A 23830-nucleotide genomic window follows, 5' to 3' on the forward strand; every position below is an offset into this window, starting at 1 on the left:
CCTGGCGGAACGTGTGACGTCGGTCGAGTTTCGCCTATTGTATGCAGGGTGAAAGGACCTGCCAGACATCTGAGTGTTGCCACAGTTTATGTGTTTACCGTTCCGGCGCGTCCGGAACGAAGATTCCTGGCACTGACTGACTGCATTGTCCTCTTGATTCTCAGAATACTTGTGGACCGTGCCCTGCTGGGTGTGACTCTCTGGCGCCGGATGACCGGTGGTCTAGGCAAGTTGTTTTCGTAGCCGGTCAAACGGCAAGTTCAGTGTGCTCAGCTGAATAGCAGAGGCATGATTGGTCAACTTAAACTGAGGCCAGTTGACATCATAAAGCCCTGCTCGAAACTGGAGGGAACGGTCGCTGTTGGCGCGAATGATGTTCTGAGACAGTGTTGGGGAATTTTGGTATCAGAACTGAATGCTGATTCGCAGTTTTCGAGGAGAGTAGGGGGTAGAGCAATGTTGGAATCTCTCTTGCGTTGCGCGGGCGGTGGATTCGGGATCTGATCTTCCTCGGAGTCGGACGGTCTGGCGACTTGGTCGCTCGTTTTCGGAAGAACTTAGCATTCTCGGACAGCCTTCGCGGCCAGGGGTTGAGACAGAGTTGCTGCACGGCAGAAGTCGGCGCCTACATCATCAGGACGCTGCCTGCAGACGACGGGCTACAGATTTCAGTATTGATACAGTATTTTGCGGCTCCGGCATTGTAGAACCTTATCAATTTTATATCAAATCCCTCAGCAGCGAGCACGCTCGCTTTGCTACAAGTTCACCTTGCTTGTTTCTCTATGTGATCCCACTTGAGCTCTCACTACTAACTGCGATACTGTTATATAGTTGGGAGATTAATATTTGATTCATTAGGGCCTCCAGTCATTATCGTCAATCTATTGCATCACAGAGAGTAGGAGCGCCTTGTTCTCAAAAAATGGTTCAAATGGCTCTGAGCACTATGGGACTTAACATCTGAGGTCATCAGTCCCCTAGAACTTAGAACTACTTAAACCTAACTAACCTAAGGACATCACATACATTCATGCCCGAGGCAGGATTCGAACCTGCGACCGTAGCGGTCACGCAGTTCCAGACTGAAGCGCCTAGAACCGCTCGGCCACACCGGCCGGCGCACCTTGTGCTCGAACCAACTCTTATTCTCATAATATTTCAGTATACTCTGTCCTTTAACCTACTGTGTGTGTCGACAATTATGTGCATTTATGTTCTGATATATAATAAATCTTATTGTGATATTTAATCCGCATATCATTTCGTAGATATAGGCAGAATCCCATTTCCTGTTGTTTATTATGATAAATATATACTTAGTATATATATATATATATATATATATATATATATATATATATATAGTTAATGCTCACCGGCCACTTGACCGTCTTCTTCTTCTGTGCAGATTCACAAACAGTGCCAGAACTCTCACGGGGATCGGCAACGCGCCGCGAGTAATGAGCATAATGGGCGGGGGCACTACGACTGCAGTGCGAGACAATACGTTGAGAACATCGGTTTTGCGGGAGGCGTGGCAGAGGTAAATCCCTGCAGTCGCGCTATGCTCTGTGTCCTCGGTGGTTCAGATGGATAGAGCATCTGCCATGAAAGCAGGAGATCCCAGGCTCGAGTCCCCGTCGGGGCACCCATTTTCGTCTGTCCCCGTTGACGGACGTCAACGCATGTAAGCAGCTAAGGGTGTTCATTTCATTGTAATTTATTATGATATAGTTTTCTTTTTTATATAGATTACGATTTAAATTTAATTATTGAGAGTGTGCACTCATTTTACCAATCCTTCCGTTACCGTTGTGCGTATAATTAATTAGCTGGTAGATAAGGAGGGGTCGAGTGCATGTCTCGTTCTCGTGCAAAATTCGTCTGAACTAACGAGGTACAAACTCTTCTCCACCCCAGCACCTCGCAAGTGTACACCGCGCCGTTGTTTAGCAGTTACGATTATTCCGTCTAACCTATGTTGTGATTATATGAAGGCCCTGTCATTCGTAGACTTAAGTGCGGCGTGCACGAGAGCGAGTGGGCAGTGCTTACCCTCTGTGCGGCGGCCCCAGCCGGTGATGACGCAGGCGGCGCCGGGCGGCGGATGTGCGGCGCGCAGGCGCGGCACGCAGACGACGTCGATGTGCGGCCGGCGGCGGGCGGGCGCGCGCAGCCGCAGCAGCGCGATGTCGTGCGCCAGGCTGCGGTTGTCGAAGCCCGGGTACAGCGCCGCGCCCGCCACCTCGTGCTCCTCGTGGCGCAGCGGCTCGCCGCCGTCCGTCACGTCGAACTCCCCGAGGCGCACCTTCAGCCGCGACACGGCCCCGCGCTGCACGCTGCGGCCGCAACACACACCGCGACGTTCAGGGCGTCTCAAAGACATTCAGGCAACTTCACAAGATTGTAAAACATCAATGAAGACAGCAACTTGGGGTTCATTTTAATGTTCGCATCGGAACTAAAACCTTACGTCAGCGTCGGCTACCTGTTCATGTGACTGGCGATAATGGCCCTCCTGGTGTAAGTATCTCTATCGTTCGCTCATTCATTGCCCAGTGCTTGTCGAGTGGAAATAGCGATGCTACAGCAACACAGGCATTTCGGATACTCCGTTTCAACAGGTACAATTCAGTTACAGCTGTGCAGTGAGTAGAGCACTTCTCTGTACCTACAGGGCACGAAGCATGCACATCTCGTACTATTGCCCCCTAAAGTCACCTTATCTCCTCTAAGGTCACCAGATTTCATGTGGAGGATTGTGAAAGATATGCACCCCCCTTACAACATCTTTGGCTGAACTGAAGCAACAGCTATGGATGCAGTAACTCCAGTTCTGCTCGCAAAAGTATCGGACCATTTCGACCCAAACGTACACTACTGGCCATTAAAATTGCTACACCAAGAAGAAATGCAGATGATAAACGGCTATTCACTGGACAATTATATTATACTAGCTGGCCGCGGTGGTCTAGCGGTTCTAGGCGCGCAGTCCGGAACCGCGCGGCTGCTACGGTCGCAGGTTCGAATCCTGCCTCGGGCATGGATGTGTGTGATGTCCTTAGGTTAGTTAGGTTTAAGTAGTTCTAAGTTCTAGGGGACTGATGACCACAGTAGTTAAGTCCCATAGTGCTCAGAGCCATTTGAACCATTTTTATATTATACTAGAACTGACATGTGATTACATTTTCACGCAATTTCGGTGCATAGATCCTGAGAAATCAGTACCCAGAGCAACCACCTCTGGCCGTAATAACGGCCTTGATACGCCTGGGCATTGAGTCAAACAGAGCTTGGATAGCGTGTACAGGTACAGCTGCCCATGCAGCTTCAACACGATACCACAGTTCATCAAGAGTAGTGACTGGCGTACTGTGACGAGCCAGTTGCTCGGCCACCATTGACCAGACGTTTTCAATTGGTAAGAGATATGGAGAATGTACTGGCCAGGGCAGCAGTCGAACATTTTCTGTATCCAGAAAGGCCCGTACAGGACCAGCAACATCCGGTTGTGCATTATCCTGCTGAAATGTAGGATTTCGCAGGGATCGAATGAAGGGTAGAGCCACGGGTTGTAACACATCTGAAATGTAACGTCCACTCTTCAAAGTACCGTCAGTGCGAACAACAGATGACCGAGACGTGTAACCAATGGCAACCCATACCATCACGCTGAGTGATACGCAAGTATGGCGATGACGAATACACGCTTCCAATGTGCGTTCACCGCTATGTCGCCAAACACGGATGCGACCATCATGATGCTGTAAACAGAATCTGGATTCATCCGAAAAAATGACTTTTGCCATTCGTGCACCAAGGTTCGTCGTTGAGTACACCATCGCAGGCGCTCCTGTCTGTGACGCAGCGTCAAGGGTAACCGCAGCCATGGTCTCCGAGCTGATAGTCCATGCTGCTGCAAACGTCGTCGAACTGTTTGTGCAGATGGTTGTTGTCTTGCAAAAGTCTCCATCTGTTGACTCAGGGATCGAGACGTGGCTGCACGATCCGTTACAGCCATGCGGATAAGATGCCTGCCATGTCGACTGCTTGTGATACGTGGCCGTTGGGATCCAGCGCGGCGTTCCGTATTACCCTCCTGAACCCACCGATTCCATATTTTGCTAACAGTCATTGGATTTCGACCAACGCGAGCAGCAATGTCGCGATACGATAAAGCGCAATCGCAAAAGGCTACAATCCGACCTCTATCGAAGTCGGAAACGTGATGGTACGCATTTCTCCTCCTTACACGAGGCAAAACAACAACGTTTCACCAGATAACGCCGGTCAACTGATGATTGTGTATGAGAAATCGGTTGGAAACTTTCCTTATGTCAGCATGTTGTAGGTGTCGCCACCTGCGCCAAACGTGTGTGAATGCTCTGAAAAGCCAATCATTTTCGTATTTCAGCATCTTCTTCCCGTCGGTTAAATTACGCGTGTGTAGCACGTCATCTTCGTGGTGTAGCAATTCTAATGGGCAGTAGTGTAATTGTAGAAAGTATACCAAAGTTACATACACCTGATGGTTCTGATTAAAGCGCACGTATTCACAGAAGTAATTATCATATGGCAGGCCAATGCTATTAGATATTGTAAAGCATTAATGTGGAACTGATCTATGCTGGAAAAAAATTACTTGCAGTTTTGGCCACCAGGTGCAAATATGGCGCTGTGATTGCGAGAAAGTCGTATAGGAATGTTTCCATATGTAATGGATAAGGAACGGGCGTACAGACAAAAGACCAAACAAGTGAGGAAAGCATAACGATGATGTTAAATGCCGCTTATACAATTTGTTCAATATGAGCACTGGAAACGTCGATGAGATGCTGTACAGCGCCATTGGTGGCCAAAATTGGAACTAATTATTTCTCAGCGTGAATCAGTTCCACATTATTGCATATAAACATATACCAGGTTTCGCCCTCATACGATAAATGCAGTCAACGCAGAGCCTCTATGGGTCGTTCCACTTCAATTATTACCACCTGGTACATGCATGTAAAAGATACGTCCTTGCAGAAGTGGATGACTGTTAAAAATTGTTTCCTACGAGTAAATTAAGAGTTACCCAACTTTCCATGTTCAACATACAGTCTTGTCAAACGGGATAACATTTTTTCTCTTATGGTTGTGTGCAAGTAAGGAGGCAGATGTTGTGTTGTTGTTGTGGTCTTTAGCCCAAAGACTGGTTTCATGCAGCTCTCTGTACTGCTCTATCTTGAACAAGCCTCTTCATCTCCGAGTACCTATTGCAACCTTCATCCTTCTGCATCTGTTTAGTGTATTCATTTCTTGGTCTCCCTCTACGATTTTTACCCTCCACGCTTCCCTCCAATACTAAATTGGTGATCCCTTGATGCCTCAGATCGTGCCCTACCAATTGATCCCGTCATCTAGTCATGTTGTGCCACAAATTCCTCTTCTCCCCAATTCTATAAATACCTCCTCATTAGTTATGTCATCTATCCATCCAATTTTCAGCATTCTTCTGTAGCACCATATTTCAAAAGCTTCCATTCTCTCCTTGTCTACACTGATTTTCGTCCATGTTTCACTTGCATGCATGGCTACACAGCATACAAATACTTTCAGAAATGACTTCCTGAGACTTAAATCTATTGTACTGTATGGAACAGGGGACCAAGAAACGACGGAGACGCTTCGTCCCGCCGTAGCCCTCAGTGGTCCACAAACCCACAACAGGCCGCAGCAGTCCACTCACCCCACCGCCGCCCCACACCGAACCCAAGGTTATTGTCTCACACCAGACAAGTGTAGCCCTAATGTTTGTGTGGTAGAGTAATTATGGTGTATGCGTACGTGGAGAAAGTGTTTGCGCAACAACCGCCGACATAGTGTAACTGAGGCGTAGTAAGGGGAACCAGCCCGCATTCGCCTCAAAAACAATCCACAGACTGGCCGGCACACCGGACCTCGACACTAATCCGCCGGGCGGATTCGTGCCGAGGACCGGCACGCCTAACCACCCGGAAAGCAGTGCGTTAGAAAAAAAATGGTTCAAATGGCTCCGAGCACTCTGGGACTTAACATCTATGGTCATCAGTCCCCTATAACTTAGAACTACTTAAACCTAACTAACCTAAGGACATCACACAACACCCAGTCATCACGAGGCAGAGGAAATCCCTAACCCCGCCGGGAAACGAACCCGGGAACCCGGTCGTGGGAAGCGAGAACGCTACCGCAGTGCGTTAGACCGCACGGCTAAGCGGGCGGGAAACTTAAATCTATACTCGATGTTAACAAATTTCTTTTCTTCAAGCCGGGCGCCGTGGTCTAGCGGTTCTAGGCGCTCAGTCCGGAGCCGCGCGACTGCTACGGTCGCAGGTTCGAATCCTGCCTCGGGCATGGATGTTTGTGATGTCCTTAGGTTAGTTAGGTTTAAGTAGTTCTAAGTTCTAGGGGACTGATGACCATAGATGTTAAGTCCCATAGTGCTCAGAGCCATTCGAATCTTTTCTTCAGAAACGCTTTCCTTGCCATAGCCAGTCTACTTTTCATATCCTCTCTACTTCGACCACCATCAGTCATTTTTACTTACCAAATAGGAAAACTTATCAACTACTTTAAGTGTCTTTTCATTATCTGATTTTTTACATCACCTGATTTAATTCGACTACATCCCATTATACTCGTTTCAAGACACTGTCCATTTCGCTCAACTGTTCTTTTAAGTACTTTGCTGTCTCTGACAGAATAACAATCTCATCGGCAAACCTCAAGGTTTTTATTTCTTCTCCCTGGATTTTCATTCCTACTCCAAATTTTCCTTCGTTTCCTTTACTGCTTGCTCAATATACAAATTGAATAACATCGGGGATAGGCTACAACCCTGTCTAACTCCTTTCTGCTTCCCTCTTATGCCCCTCGACTCTTACAACTGCCATCAGGTTTGTGTATAAATTGTGCAAAGCCTTTCGCTCCCTGTGTTTTACTCCTGCTACCTTAAGAATATAAAAGAGTATTCCAGTCAACATTGTCAAAAACTTTCTCTAAGTCTATGTAAAAGTAGATTTGTCTTTCTGCAACCTATCTTATAATAAGGGAAACTCCGCATCGGACACCTCTCAGATTTAGTGGTAAGACGGCCCAGTGAACAACCCTTAAAAAACTTAACACAGATCAAGCGTGAAACCAGGAAGAAATGCACTGAACTGAGTAAAAAAAGCAAAATAGAAACAGTGAACAGTCCAAGCTTAACAAGTGCAGCACTGAGCGAAGAAGAGGAGCTGCTGGTTAAGCGGTCGGCCTCCGGCTGTGGTGAGTCGCACATGCTTTGTTTGCGTCTCGCCTGTTGTGCTGCTTGCGAGCGAGCACGCGTTTGTTTACTTCCGTGTTCCGGCTTTTCTTCAGAGTCCAACTGCATTGACCATCATGGGGTTTTCTTACCGCCACGCCACAATTAAATTAACTTTTCCATTAGATCACGAACGAAGGCGTATGAATTTGAACGTTTTATACGGTATGAAATGCGTCTCCAGCCAAAAGACGTTCGCCGGCCAGGGTGGCCGAGCGGTTCTAGGCGATACAGTCTGGAACCGCGCTACCGCTACGGTCGCAGATTCGAACCCTACCTCGGGCATGGATGTGTGTGATGTCCTTAGGTTAGTTAGATTTAAGTAGTTCTAAGTTCTAGGGGACTGATGACCTTAGAAGTTAAGTCCCCTAGTGCTCAGCCCGCATCTCGTGGTCGTGCGGTAGCGTTCTCACTTCCCACGCCCGGGTTCCTGGGTTCGATTCCCGGCGGGGTCAGGGATTTTCTCTGCCTCGTGATGGCTGGGTGTTGTGTGCTGTCCTTAGGTTAGTTAGGTTTAAGTAGTTCTAAGTTCTAGGGGACTGATGACCATCGATGGTAAGTCCCATAGTGCTCAGAGCCCTAGTGCTCAGAGCCATTTTTGAACCAAGCCACAAGACGTTCTCGGGATACATTTTTCAATCATTAGTACTACTGTGTCCATAAAGTTCGCGAATGACGGGTTGTGCGCCGACGTTGTGCGGCGCCACGCTAACGATCTCAAGTTTTTATACTCTCACGGACATATAGGGAATGATACTCCCGTCTGAAGTACCGTCGGACTCTGTGGTGGCCGCTTTTAAACCTTATGGCGACGTCATCAGTCACGTGGCTGAAACGTGGAAGACATTCGAAACCTACCGTGTCCGTCAGATAAAAATTGAGCAATGGAAATACGTGCCTTCCTAATTGGTTATTGCCGGCTGCAGGGCTGTCGTTATGTACGATAGCCAGCCGCGCACTTGAGTTTGTGGCCAGGAGGGCCATGTCTGTTCTGAATGCCTCCGCCGATCGGAGACGTCACGCCTCCTGCGGCGCCAACTGTGTTACCTCTGTCTTACGCCTCAGCGGAGGTGCTGCCTGCTACATCCCTCTGAATCAGTCGGTATCAGTGTCGGCTCCTCTCGACGACGCGATGGACGTTTCGCCTGTCTCTCCTACACCCCTGCCGGTGGCAGTAAAAATGGACGACGATCGTCAGCAGGCACAGGCTGTCTGTGCCGACGCCATGGTTGCTGATAATGGAGCTGTACCTACCTCCGCCTTTCTGTCATCTGGCCACATGTCGGACGAGAGCCGCCCGCCATCCGACACGAAACAGCGTGTTAGGAAGCAACGGTCGCCGAGGAAACGGAAGAGACAACACCGTACCCCTTCTGATGACTGTGTCCATCGGATGCCTGCACAGGGTGACGATCCTGCTACTGATGGCACGCTGTCCTCTGACGCCCTGCCACCTGACGACGGTGGCGGTCTCAGGACTCTCCTTTGGCTCAGTTCCCGTAAATGCGACGACGGATCTGACTGCTAACGCCACGGAGGACGAAATCCGTGACGCTATCCAGGCGGGTTCTCCGAACAGGTCGCCTAGCGCTGATGGCCTCCCGCTGGAGTTTTATCGGACATTTCATCCCCTTCTGGCACCAGTATGGACGGTAATTTGTCAGGATCTTATGTCACCTTTCGTGTCGATTCCTGACGGTTTCCTGGAACGTTTCCTCATTCACATCCACAAGCCTCGGGGTACCTCACGGATATGCTACTACCGCCGCTTGACGTTACTCGATAGCGAGGCAAAGATCTTTACCTTGCTGTTGGCTGCGCTGCTTAAAAGGAGAGCTTGGTACGTGATTTCCCCCGAACAGACTTCTTTGGGACGTGCCAAAACCACCCGCACTGTTCTCTGCCACTATCGGGACATAATCAGTCTTGCTCACGCTCGTCGTATGCCTTGACTTTTGGCAACTCTTGACTTCAGCCAGGCGCTCGGCCGAGTCGACCACTACTTCCTGGAAGGAGTGCTCCGCAGTATGGGCTACTCTGATACTACCGTCGTAATGCATCCCGTTCATGGAGCCACGTCTCGAATGCTCTACAATGCCAGTCTTACTCCTCCCATCTCGATCCTTGGATCTCTGCATTGTTTTATGCATTCGCCGTGGAACCGTTGCTATGCGGTTTCCGTCAACGCCTCTCTGGGATGTCTCTCGGTGACCATGTTTTCAGTTGCACTGCTTATGCAGACGATCTCGTCATCGTTCTTCGTAGCGGTGCTGAGGCCATGGAGTCACTGGCATTGGTTACCACTTACGACGAAGATTCTGGTAGCTGCCTTAACGTCCACAAATTGAGCGCCGAAGCTATAGGTGCGACAGTGCTGCTATTTTGCGTGTAGTTGATTCTGTCCGATGCTTGGGACTCGATTTCGCGAGAGATCTGCGGCGGACAATTGCCCTCAATTACAGACGTCTACTTCCTCAACTGCGAGCTGGGCTCTTAAATCACCGTTTGCGAGCATTCTATCTTCTGCAACGCACAGAATACGTAAATGTATATTTGGCGTCACGTATCCTCCACGTGACACAGACGCTTCCTATTCCGCCATCCATGGCCCGCCGCATGCTAACGCTACTGGGTTCGTTTGTTTGCCACGACTTGCTATTCAAGATAAGGTACGAAACCCTCATCCTCCCGCAGTGCAGGGGCGGTTTAAGTCTGTATCATGTGCCTGACAGAGCGGTAGCCCTTCTGATTGGCTCTTACAAGACGACGTAGCGCCGTAGTACTGCGTACCTTACTAGCCTATTGCTGGAGGCCCTTGCACTACCGTCTCTCGCAGCACCTACCCACCATTCGCAAATTCCGCCGCCCATCTTTTACTTCCACCATTTTTTCCTTGAACTGAGCTACGTCCGAACTGTGATACTGTGGCGCAATTGACATCCACGATGGCGATCTGTGGTTTCCTTCAGCGGCACGAGTCACCGAATGTGGCTGAGGGTAACCTTGCCCACGTCGACTGGCGTGCCGTTTGGCTATCGGTGTGCGCTCCTTATCTCGACACTGACATTCAGTTTGCGTGGCACCTTACTGTCAATGGGAAGCAAGTATGCCGATCACGCATTCACAGGATTCACCTCCCAGACACTCCGTTGGGTGTCGTCTGTGATGTTATGGACACAGACGAGCACCGCCTGGTGTGCAGATCGGCGAGAGGTGTCTGGTTCTTGGTGCGACAGATGTTGTCCCTAGTTACCCGTACGACTCCTTATCAGATACTTACTTAACTGCTCCTCTTTCCGGACGTGGGATACTTCCCGCAAGCGAAGACAACTCTGTGAGGTGGATTTGTGGACACGCAGCACACTACTTGTTTGGTGATGGGGAGAAAAGTATCCTTATTTTTGGCAGTTCCTTGACGAACGCCATTGTGCAATTGTCCGCAATTCAAAATACAAACAATTTTTCACCAATTTCTTCTTCACTGTGTTCCTACACCCACCCCTGAGCCAGGGTGTTCGTGTCATGAAGAGCTGTTCCCTGCTCTTCCACACCAATAATGGATACATTCTCTTGTAACCGGAATGTTCTTCTCGGAAAAACTTTACATTGATATTCTCAATTAGTCTAACTCCATGCTGCGCCCTCCTTCTCGCGTGACGCCGGTTTCCTGACATTCTCGGTGGTATTAATGACAAAAACTTAACAATAAAACAAAAGAACGAAGAGAAAAATAAATAAACTATGTTCATTGTACCTCTAATCCATGTTCCCTACGCTTTCCTTGGTTTCTGGAGGGTGGGAACGAGGCATCATGGTCAGGCCTAGGGTTGCGACCCCTGCCCACTTTGCCCGCACACCTCCCTTTGGGAGGTCACAGAGATTGACTGCAAAGCGGGCAATCCGTGTTCAAAACTCCCTTGTGCTCTTTTTTTTTCACTGTTCGCTTTATTCAAATTTGTGTCTGTGTCGTGGTGTAACGTCCGTTTGCAACAGCGAGGTGTAAAGAAGCGACCTATAATGAAAGTTGATTCTGCACAATTACTCTATTAGAAGCCGAAAAGAAGTGGTTTTCTAATAGGAACCACAAACATTTGATGGCAAGGCGACAAGTCAACCGAATCCTTCACGAGAAAACACGTCAGGTGTGTCAAACTCGGCATTAGTGTTTAGGTGTTCGTATGAATGTCAATATGACCAATCCCAAGGAAATGATGAAAACATAATAGTTTGTCACATAAGCTGCAACAAATGATCGCAACAGTTTCACAATCACACAGTTTTTCTGTGCTCTGTCAAAATACATGTTTCAATGTTTTAGAGCTTGAGTTCCGTTTTGAAGTTTTGACTGTTGAATTCCTTTTCTGTAATATAGTTCACACCCGTTTATTTGTTGTTTTAATTTTTGTGAGACGTCTATGTAGTATCTCACCTGCTCTCACTATTCATCACATTTAGTTGCGACAGTAATGTATTCTTACCACATGACTTATACGTATTCTATTACCAGTGTGTAGTATGACAACTGCGAAGACTACAGAAAGAGAACAAATATTTCAATGAACGGACGGACAGCTCATAAAAAAGTAAAAAAAAAGGAAAATAAATAGCACAGATGTTTAGAACCTGTGTTGCCGGCTTCGCAGTCCAACACCGTGACCACTTAACCACGGCGAATTGGTAATTACACTTTACTTAATGTTACACTTCTTAAACTTAGGCCGCTCACTGTTTCCATTTTGCTTCTTTTCCATAGTTCAGTACACCTTCCTCCTGCTTTCTTGCTTGATCTGGGTTCAACTATTGACGTGCTATACACCGGGCCATCTTGACACTAAGTCTGAGCGAGCTGTGATGGAGAGGATCCCTTGTAAGATACGTCGTGGGGTCAGTATTACCTCACGTGTTCCTGCATTTCTACGGAATCCAAACTTATCTTCCGCGAGGTCTGTTTGCACCAGTTTTCTCATTCGTCTGTAAAGAATTCGTGTTAGTATTTTGCAACCGTGACTTACTAAACCGATAGTTCGGTAATTTTCACATCTGTCAGCACCTGCTTTCTTTGGAATTGGAATTATTATACTCTTTCTGAAGTCTGAGGGTATTTCGCGTGTCTCATACATCTTGCTCGCCATATGGAAGAGTGTTGTCATGGCTGGCTCTCCCAAGGATATCAGTAGTTCTAATGGAATATTGTCTTCACCCGGGGCCTTGTTTCGACTTAGGTCTTTCAGTGTTGTGTCAAATCGTTCACGCAATATCATATCTCCCATCTCATCTGCGTCTACGTCCACTTCCATTTCCATACTATTGCACTCAAGTATGTGGCTCTTGTACAAACTCTCTATATATTCCTACCACCTATCTTCTTTCCCGTCTTTGCTTAGGACTGCTTTTCCATCTGAGCTCTTGATATTCATAGAGACACTTCTCTTTTCTCCAAAGGTCTTTTTAATTTTCCTGTAGGCGGCATCGATTTCATCCCTGCATCTACATCCTCACATTTGTCCTATGGCTATTCCCATTTGGCCATTTTACACTTTCTGTCGATCTCATTTTTGCGACGTTTGTATTTCTTTCCACTTGCTTCCATTACTGCATTTCTGTATTTTCTGCTTTTATTAGTTAAATTCAACATATCTTGTATTACCCAAAGATTTCTAACAGCCCTCGTATTTTTATCTATTGATCCTCTGCTGCCTTCGCTATTTCGTCTCTCAAAGCTACCCATTCTTTTTCTACTGTATTTCTTTCCCCTGTTCTTGTCAATCGTTCCTTTCTGCTCCCTCTAAAACTCTCTACAACCTCCGGCTCTTTCGCTTTATCCAGGTCCCATACCCTTGAATTCCTACCTTTTTGCAGTTTTTCCAGTTTTGATTTACAGTTCATAACCAATAAATTGAGGTCAGATGCCCCTGGAAAAGTCTTAGAATTTAAAACCTGGTTCCTACATCTCTGTGTTATCACTGTATAATCAATCTGAAACTTTTCAGTCTCCTTCACATATATAACCTTCTTTCATGATTCAAAATGGTTGAAATGGCTCTGAGCACTATGGGACCTAAGATCTTAGGTCATCTGTCCCCTAGAACTTAGAACTACTTAAACCTAACTAACCTAAGGACATCACACACACCCATGCCCGAGGCAGGATTCGAACCTGCGACCGTAGCAGTCCCGCTGTTCCTGACTGAAGCGCCTAGAACTGCACGGCCACCGCTGCCGGGTCTTTCATGATTCTTAAATGTTCAACAAAATACTGAATGAGCAAATTAAAACTACCCCTGGGTGTGAATCATGCACTTTGAGATAGGCAACCCTACTTACGTAATCCGCTCTCACGGCGGATGATGGGGGATGGGTTGTGTAACGCCCCAAGGACAGAAAACCCCAATGAATGAACTTTGTGAAAACTTAAAGTATGGAAGTGAGTCATCTTGACACTGCAACAACTATTGGTGATAAAAAAAATTAATTACACTGATAATGTTTTCATTAACAACTATAACACTTAAATACTGAGAATAACATACAAAAGAGGAGGTAAAAAGAAAGGATTGTCATGCATTATCTTTTAAACCTCTATAGAATAAATTTAAATTCATATGAACGAAGGTTAAATCCAAGGAGGTAATTCGGTGAAAGATAACATTTACCATGGAAAAGATTTGTATCCACATCGAAAAGGAAATTAAATGCGCCTACAATGCAATTCGGATATGGAAATGTTTAGTTAGTTGCTCTTGAGTCGGTCTAGAGTACTATTGCGATAGTCTTCTGGAAGCAAACGTTATTAGACTGTTTCAGTTGTGAAAGTTCGATAGTTCCTGAGAGAGAGAGAGAGAGAGAGAGAGAGAGAGAGACTAAAGCCATACTCAGTCATTCGACTGAATAAAGTAATCTTTACCGTTATCAACGCGACGGTGATTTCAGTTGAGTGATACTGATTTACTGGACTTAACCTGCGGACTGAAGAACAGTTGTGAACTTGATAGTAACGGATCAGTCACCCGAAAACTATTCGTAGTCTTGAGTAGGACACAATAATACAAAGTCATGAAGAAAAACCAATACGCCGTTCAATCAAAAGTTGTTGTCAACGTCACGATTACTGGACTGATGAGAAGTTAATCGTGAATGACATATCGATGTGTGTGCGTGATAGGAACAAACAATTCAAAATGGTTCAAATGGCTCTGAGCACTATGCGACTTAACTTATGAGGTCATCAGTCGCGTAGAACTTAGAACTAATTAAACCTAAATAACCTAAGGACACCACACACATCCATGCCCGAGGCAGGATTCGAACACGCGACCGTAGCGGTCGCTCGGTTCCAGACTGTAGCGCCCAAAACCGCACGGCCACTCCGGCCGGCGGACAAACAGTTAATTACTAAAAGATTAATAAACTATTAGTCAAGAGATATATCAGATGTGTCGCCTACATGATTCAAGGAATAATATTACGTATGTTCATACTAGTGATTGAGTCTCTTAAACATTTTAAGTGACTGTGTGAAGACAGGAATAACAGTGAAAGGTGAATAATACAAAAATCAGCATTACGGCGTGTTACAAGGACGTTACTTCAGCATAAGTGATCTCTGTGGTTACGCTCGACCGCTGTTAATAATTTGACGTAGCAACGGCATAGCAACTGAATTACGAACAGCAATTATTAATGCTTGCTAAGGATGATATGAAAAACGACCATAACGATAGGATTAAGAACCAAGATTTCACTCCTCAATGAAACTAACAGAGCATAAGATAAAAGATAAGCAATTGATCAGTTAACAAAAATTGATAAGACTGTTACGGACGAACAATAGAATATTTCTTAACTACGCGTGAAGCTATGTTTTACGAGAGTTACAGGTGCTGTTCCCCGACATACTGACGGGGACGAACATCATTACGAGTCGCGTCTCCTCCCGACGAGTGCAGAAGGAGGGAAGGGACGTTACAAATGGCTCTGAGCACTATGGGACGTAACATCTATGGTCATCAGTCAAGGGACGTTACAGTTGCCTATCTCAATCTACATAGCATATTACGTTGGTGCATAAGTTTGTGGCGTTTTTGTACTACATGTTGTATTCCGGTTGCTACAGGACTATTTATTGATTCTCATTTTTTATTTGTAGTTCACTGTTGCTATTTGAATTTACATATGCTCATTTTGTGATTTGGAGATAGTGAGTGAAGCTGTGAAATGGATTACCAAGAGCAGAAATCGGAACATTTACGGCACATCTCTTGTGCTTGAGTTCAGTAGAGGGGTAACAGCAGCGGAGGCAGCCAGAAACAAAAAATGCCTCTGAGCACTATGGGACTTAACTTCTGAGGTCATCAGTCCCCTAGACTTAGAACTACTTAAACCTAACTAACCTACGGACGTCACACACATCCATGCTCGAGGCAGGATTCGAACCTACGACCGTAGCGATCGCGCGGTGCCAGACTGTAGCGCCTAGAACCGCTCGGCCACTGCGGCCGGCGCAACCAGAAACATTTGCGCCGTGTATGGGGATGATGGCACTGAATAGAGCACAGCACAAAATGGTTTTCTCGTTCGAAGGAGGGTCATTTTGTTGAAGATCGTTTAAACGCATTAATTCACAATGATCCACGTCAGTGTACTCGGGAAGCGGCGAATGTGATGAACTGTGATCGTTCCATCATCGTGCGAAATTTGCGTGGAGTGGGTACCACATGCTCTAAACCAAAATCACAAAAATCAGTGAATGGCCATTCGTGCATTCGTGCTCGCCATCTTTCGGCTCGTGAACAACACCGACCGTTTCTATCCTGTATCTTTACTGGTGACGAGAAGACAGTGTCTTTATGCTAACAGGAGAGGTATGGTTGAGCCCAAACAAAGAGGCAACTCAGCGTAGAAAGACCTGCGCGAATCCACAAAAGATGATTTTTTTGCGTCCGGGATACAGCGACGTGTGGCATATTACAAATTCCTTCCCCGAGGTGTAGCCATCACTGAAGAAATTTACTGTCAACAACTGAGACGTCTTGGAGACGCTGTCCAATAACAACGACCAGGATGACGCTACGCCACGATAGCGCCCGTCCCTATTCTGCTAAACTGACAAAAACACTATACCGGAGCTGAGTCGGCAAGTCATTCCGCACGCACATTATTCACCCGATCTTGCACACTTAGATTTTCACCTGTTCCGTTCTATATCGAACAATCTTCCAGGAACTTCCTTTCCGGATGTAAATGCTCTCCGAACATGGCTTGACGAGTTCTTCGCCACAAAACAACATGATTTCTGCAGTTGCTGGATCGGAAAGTCACTCAGCATTGGCTCACTGTTGTAAATAGTGGAGAATAATTTAGTGTTGATGAGTAAAGTCTCTGTTATGTGTATCTGCTTGGTTTATTAACCTAATGGAAACACGTTGCAAACTTATGCACCAAACTAACTCATGCATGCCCTACCAACAAATTTGGATGAACAGGAACGCTGCATCCCTACAAAAGTTCCCGTTATGATCGTAAAAGTAAGGGGCATTTTGCCCCAAACGTAATTGTAGAAAGCACACCAAAGCCACACTTACACGCATGCAAATGACACACCTTTGTGAAAACGTATGATTCTTGAAAAACAGTGTTGCCCTATGTATAAGGTAAAAATTACCCAACTTTCTATCTTCATTATATTACGAGCTCGACCCAATGGATGTCGACTGTCCACCGTGTCAGTCTCTACCTTGCAGCAGCATGCAAGTGCGATATATAGGGCCATAGGGCCACGTGAGCAAAACACCGCTCTCCCGGCCATTTTGCCAACTTCCCAGACCGTGTCTTCAATACGTAGTCTTATTTTATTGAATGAAGCTTTTTCTGAGCAAGTAAGAAAGCGGATGGTGCGTGATGCATTCTGTGCAAACAGACACAGCGTCCCCAATATCTGGCCTCGCCAACCGTGCCTGTACTGTTAACTAGCAAACCAGGGATGAGCGGCGCAAAGGGTCATTGTTTCTGCTTCTGAGTTTTAGATGAACAACATACCAGGTGAGCAAAGTAAAACCAGACAGTGGAATATACAATGAGGTGGAAAAAGCCATGGGATTGCGATATGTACATATACAGATAGCGGTCATATTCCATACACGAGGTATATAAGGCAGTGCCCTTGGCGGAGCAGTCATTGTATTAAGGTGATTCACGTCAAAAGGTGTCTGACGAGATTATGGCCGCACAGCGGGAATGGACAAAACTTGAACGCGGAATGGTGTTTGGTGCTAGACGCATGAGACATTCGATTTCGGAAATCGTTGGGCAATTCAATATTCCGAGATCCAAAGTGTCAAGAGTGTGCCAAAAACCGCAAATTTGAAGCATTACCTCTCAGAACGGAGAAAGCAGTGGCCGACGGCCTTCGCTAAACGACCAAGAGCAGCGGAATTTGTGTAAGGTTTCAGTGCAAACAGACAACACTGCGTGAATAAGCCCAGAAAACAACATGGGACGTACGACGGACGTATTCGTTAAGACGACAGACGCCAACAGCACGACATCGCCTGCAGCACCTCTCCTGGGCTTGTGACCATATCGGTTGGACACTAGACTACCAAAAAGCTGTGGACTGATCGAGTGAGTCCCGATTTCAGTTGGTAAGAGTTGATGGTAAGGTTCCAGTTTGGTGCAGATCCCACGAAGTCATGGACCAACGTTGTTAACAAGGCACTGTGCAAGCTGATGGTGCCTCCATAATGGTGTGGACTGCGTTTATATGCTGTGGACTGGGTCTTCTGGTCGAACTGAACCAATTATTGACAGAAAATTGTTGTTTTCGGGTACCTGGAGACCATTTTCAGCTAATCGTGTCCGTAGATAACGATGGAAATTTTATGGATGACACTGCGCCATGTCACCGGACCACAATCGTTCACGATTGTTTTGAAGAGCAATTTGGACAATTCGATCGAATAATTTGTCCACCCAGATCGCCCGACATTAATCCCATCGAAGATTTATGAGATATAAGCGAGAAAACAGTTCATGCACAAATTCCTGTATCGGAAACACTTTCGGAATTATGGACAGATATAGAGGCAGCATGGCTCAAAATTTCTGCAGGGTATTTCCAACGACTTGTTGGGTCATTGATACATCGAGCTGCTGCAATACGCTGGGCAAAAGGACGTCCGACACGATATCATGGGGGAATCCTATGACTTTTGTCACCTCAGTGTACCATGCACTTTGGGACAGGCATCGCTACGTACGTCAGCTGCTCTGCGGCAGATGATATAAGTTGGCTTGCCTTTTTTACGGTGCATGAAATATTTCCCGGGCTGGTTTTATTACTCCCTGCATACGCTGTGAGTACTATTGCTTTCGCTTATTAACCTACTATTTGTCGTATTTGCTTACAGCACCCACAATGAACACTGAAGAGGCTAAGTAAGTTCCCTGTTCCTAAACTAAAATGAAAATAATACTAAATGTTTTATGCTCACCGAAAACCGCACCCTAAAGACGGATGTTGCAGCATGACGCTGTTGGCTAGACTGTCAAGTGTTATAGCGTACGAAGCCATGGTGCACTGCCCCACCACCGGCTTGCCTAAGTGCACACTACTATAGGGTATATCGAAAGACCATAACAGCATTCATACAACCTATTTATTCAGTTAATTTCCCTAGATAAATAAGGCCTAGGGGTTCTGTCTTACGTATAGCAAACATAGTCTTACGAACTAAACGCTCAGCATCAGAGCACATTATCTTTCTACATCGGCTGTGTCACACGTACTGTACGGGACACTTTTTTTCCTCAAAAGTGATGCATCCGAACTTGACATCAGTGACATGAAGATTGTTTTGATTGTATTGTCCAGTCGACGTAAAATGCTAAAAAGCTTTTCAAATAAAACATACACAGTTTTTATGAACTTGTTAATCTTGGGCCATCTTCCTCTTCCAAGTTCCGCAGTCGATCACACTTCTTCCAGTTTCTTTTTTATTTTATTTTTTTTATTTGTAGATTTCAGGCAATGTGAAGTTCATTTTGGGCACTTCGTCATTAATGGTTTTCTAATATGCTTTTGATAAGAAGAAACAAGTACCGACCGTTTCTGAAGAAAAATCGCCTCTGCTATGAAATAACTATAATGCAAAAATTATAGAAAAAGACGGTAGTTAAGTGAAGGATGAAAGAGAGGATACAGCAGTATTTTCGGACCGGAACGTAACATTTGTGAAGATCTACATTCACTAAATTGTCAGAGTTTAGTGATGCACAGGGATCCATTCAGAAGTAAATGTGTAACCATTATTTCAAAAGATAAGTCACTAATAAATTTTGAAAGTGGGTAGATGCTATGACATAGTTCTGTACTTGAACACTAGAAGACACTACAAGGGTGTTTCACATTCGATTCAAGTGCTGTGGCCGGTACTGTGCTGGGAGGGAAGAGTGCGGAGTTAGAATCCTGTCAGGGGGATCTGTGCGTCTGTGCATGTTTCGCAGAGGTGGTGGCAAAGCGGTGACCTTTACGAAAGGTGCCCTCCAGTGGACCTTTCTAATGCTGCATACATAACTGAGTTCCATCTAATGATCGAGGATGACCAACACACAGCGCTGATGGATGGGCAGTTATGGTGCCTAGACTGATTAGGCCGCTCTCTCTTCTTATATTCTATTGAAATTCTTGAGACTCTCTAGGCCGAACAACTGATGCTCTAACAGTGCCCACAGGGGCCGCCGCTGACCTCCAAAGGGCACAAGATGCGTAACCACAAGCCATGTCGGACGACCTGATCCACAAAAAGGATAAACGTTCCGTATTTTGTACTTGCCCGCCCGGTTGGCCGTGCGGTGTAACGCACGGCTCTCCGGGCGGGAAGGAGCGCCGGTCCCCGGCACGAATGCGCCCGGCGGATTTGTGTCGAGGTCCGGTGAACAGGCCAGTCTGTGGATGGTTTTTAGGCGGTTTTCTATTTGCCTCGGCGAATGCGGGCTGGTTCCCCTTATTCCGCCTCAGTTACAGTATGTCTGCGATTGGTGCGCAAACAAGTTCTCCACGTACGCGTACACCACCATTACTCTACCACGCAAACATAGGGGTTACACTCGTCCACCGGGGGCCGAACCGCACAGTAACCCTGAGTTCGGTGTGGGGCGGCGGAGGGGTGAAGTGGACTGCGGCAGTCGTCGTGAGGTTGTGGACCACTGGGGCTGCGGCGGGGACGGAGCCTCTCCGTCGATTCTAGGTCCCCGGTTAGCTTACAATACAATACAAATCTTGTACTTCCATGCGAGAACAGCACATCTTGTATCAATGATCTGTACGTCATGAACGGTGGGACACAAGCAGTTCGATATTTTGGTATACCTCTTACTCGTATCTTTAAGTCAAGTTTCAAAAATTTGGTATTTTGGCTAACTCTAGCAATACCAACACATTTTCCGTAGCGGGCGTTACACACACTAATAAAATTGAAAAGCAGCAAAATTCGTTATTTGTTCTTGACTTACATCAACTACATTCTTTTTAAAGACATACTAATGTATAAGTAGGGTCCAGAACCTGGAAATATCTGTCAACACACTCTTAGCAGCATTAACGCTCATTCGGTATCGTGCAGCGGAAGGGGGGGAGGGGGGTGTACTTTACGCGCACTGTGAAAAAAAATTAAAGAAATGAAAATTTCGTTAATTGCTCCTGAATTTTACTCACGACATACTAGTTAAAGAGATACTGAAGTGTTAATAAGGGCCAGAACCTGAAAATATTGAGTATGACACTTATTGGCAAAGCGACACCTAATTCTAAGACGTTAATTTTTGGTTAAGTTTGACTGAAAAATTTAAAACATCTGTGGAATCTGGTAGACAAAAACCTTTAAAAACAATAATTTTTAAAGATTTTAAAGTATAAAATAGCTAACTAGATTAGGATATTTTCAAAAGGTGGGCATAAAGGACCCCCACCTCCCCCCTCCCCCCCCCCCCCCACCCTCCACCCTTGGTACTGTGAAGTTAATACTTTGTGACTTTGTGGCTCTCTGGGATCGGATAAGTATATTACTCCTGAGTTGCACCAACAGACAATATCGAAATGTCATTCTTCACAAGTAGTCATTCAAATATGGTTCGATATCGCTAACGAGTACTACGTGTTATCATTTGTCGGACAGGGTTTCGAACTTACAAGCACTCTGTAGATTGATTATGTGGCAAATTCCTTGAACATTAATCTAACACTGTAGTGCACGGTGATGACGAGGCCCTGTTTCTATTACAAACGTGCTCTTTATATATGCCAGCTGTGACGTCACTGGTGCCCGAGACATTGCGTACATAAGGGCGCACCAACAGCCCACCGGCAGTCATAACACTTGACAATGGCCAAGAAGTGCTTGGCCGAAAGCTCGTGTAGTTTTCAGCAATTGACGCGGTTCGAAACCCGAGAACATTTTATTCAATGTTATCGCCGCGAGACTCTGCAATCATACATCGAGTAAAGTTGCATATGGTTGATCTGTTGGTCTCTCCCATCTTTTGCAGTGTGGACATGCAGAAACAGAGTCAATGATTTTTGTATGTCCTTCATTTTGACTGGACCTCTTGGGGACCACGACCGTTCATTACTGTAAGAAAATGAAACGCCTACAGCAGTCCTTATGAGCTTATTTTTTGTGTAGCTACCAGTCTCGGCACTTCAATGTGCCATCTTCAGGCCGTAGTTGATGCTGAAGGAGTTAACACGATCGATATGTACACAACATCAGTGGCCAACATAACTGGTTATCGCACATTGACGTCAACATAAGCTGTGGCCACATTAATGTGACTACGCCGTGCGTGAGCGTTTGTGTGTGTGTGTGTGTGTGTGTGTGTGTGTGCGTGTGTGTGTGTGTGTGTGCGAGCTCCCGATAGTGCGTATGCGACGATACTCACAATTCCTCGATGCAGTGAGCCGCTGTGAGGACCCAGCTCTCGTCGAGTAACGATGCACCGCAAACGTAGAGGTCATCCGGTTTCTCGAGGATGGCTGCCTGTGGGAAAGAATACGTACTTCAGTTATAAAATATCAGTTTTTACGCAAATACAGCTGAGCTGTTTATTACAAAAACAGGATAAGTCTAAAATTGACATTTTTAGAAATAAAAAAAGTCTTCCTCCATTTGAAATGAAGCAGGAAAAACGTCCAAACTGTGTTCGTAGCATGTTAAATAGATATAAATTTTTCACTACCGTTAGTTTTCAAGGGTACTGTATACAGTTAATTCTTAAGGGACGTTTTTGCTTTGGATTGGTCCGGTATTTGTAGAAAATTCAGAAAAATAAAAGCTCTAATATTTTTCAGTGGACTAACTCATTCTGTTCTCAAAATATTGTCTGAGAGTATATTACAATGAAGACAACACAATATTACTTTCTTTACAACAAATTGAAAATAGAGGTTTAGTTATTCGTGTTGTTCCCATAATTAGCTATTATTCATCCTCGCACCCATCACTGTTATTATCATCATCATCATCATCATCATGAACAACAACTTCCAGCTTCTTCTTTGCCTTGCTATTTTCATCACGGGTACCATAAAGGAGATCCTTGTAGAAGTCCCTGTTTTCTTCTTCCATTAACTGCATTTAATTAAAAAGATCTCTTTCCTTAGATGACGAAATACCTGAGTCTTGTTGTACAACTTAGGTAAATCAAAAGTAGTACGTTCCGTAGCAGGTCTTCACTTAACAATGACACGCATATTCAAATGGCTCTGAGCATTATGGGACTTAACATCTGAGGTCATCAGTCCTCTAGAACTTAGAACTACTTAAACCTAACTAATCTAAGGACATCACACACATCCGTGCCCGAGGCAGAATTCGAACCTGCGACCGTAGCGGTCGCGCGGTTCCAGACTGAAGCGCCTAGAACCACTCGGCCACACCGGCCGACTACGCATATTCGCTGGGACAAAGTAATGCTACACAAACCCTGTATTTCACATTATTGCGATTCATTTATATCTGCTGCTGTCTGAGTGGAGATTGAGGCATTTTCAAAGAGAATGAATCAGTAGCATTTTTAATGTCAATGAAATTATATCTCATTGTTTTGAATTGGAATAGATGAGGTAATGTACAGGCTTCAACAGTTTTCCTCACCCAACTTCTGCACTCTTTATCTTCCGGTCCTTATGCCTTATAACTGAGAAGTTTTGATCATATGGTAAACAGCTGTGTCCACATACTGGAAGCAAATATATGATACTGTTGTAGAACTTCAAGATGTTTACTTGACTGAACGAGAAGTGAACCGATAATTTTATTATAACCAAGCAGAACAAGCTCATCTCTTCGATTTCTTGATGGGATGTTGTTTATGTAGTTCAGAAACATGGATATGACTTCATTATGACCTTTCCTTCCTCCATGTTCAAGATAGCGGTAAACTGAAACTAAGTCTTCAGCTAGACTGTGAATCACAAGGACATTGTACCATAATTGCAAGATCGCC

At 45.6% G+C, this 23830-nt stretch overlaps 1 protein-coding gene across 1 annotated transcript in view; it reads right to left on the reverse strand.

Moving 5' to 3' along the window:
• Positions 1–23830, reverse strand: part of LOC124605779 (chymotrypsinogen 2-like) — a 424134-nt gene that overhangs the window by 21082 nt on the left and 379222 nt on the right. Inside the window, exons 5-6 of the mRNA XM_047137664.1 lie at positions 22265–22362; positions 2059–2342 (exon numbers count right to left, since the gene is read on the reverse strand). Coding sequence (XP_046993620.1) covers positions 2059–2342; positions 22265–22362 — 382 coding nt within the window. The remainder of the gene's footprint in view (positions 1–2058; positions 2343–22264; positions 22363–23830) is intronic.

The sequence above is a fragment of the Schistocerca americana genome, chromosome 3 (genome assembly GCF_021461395.2).
Source record: "Schistocerca americana isolate TAMUIC-IGC-003095 chromosome 3, iqSchAmer2.1, whole genome shotgun sequence".
NCBI classification, from domain to species: Eukaryota; Metazoa; Arthropoda; class Insecta; order Orthoptera; family Acrididae; genus Schistocerca; species Schistocerca americana.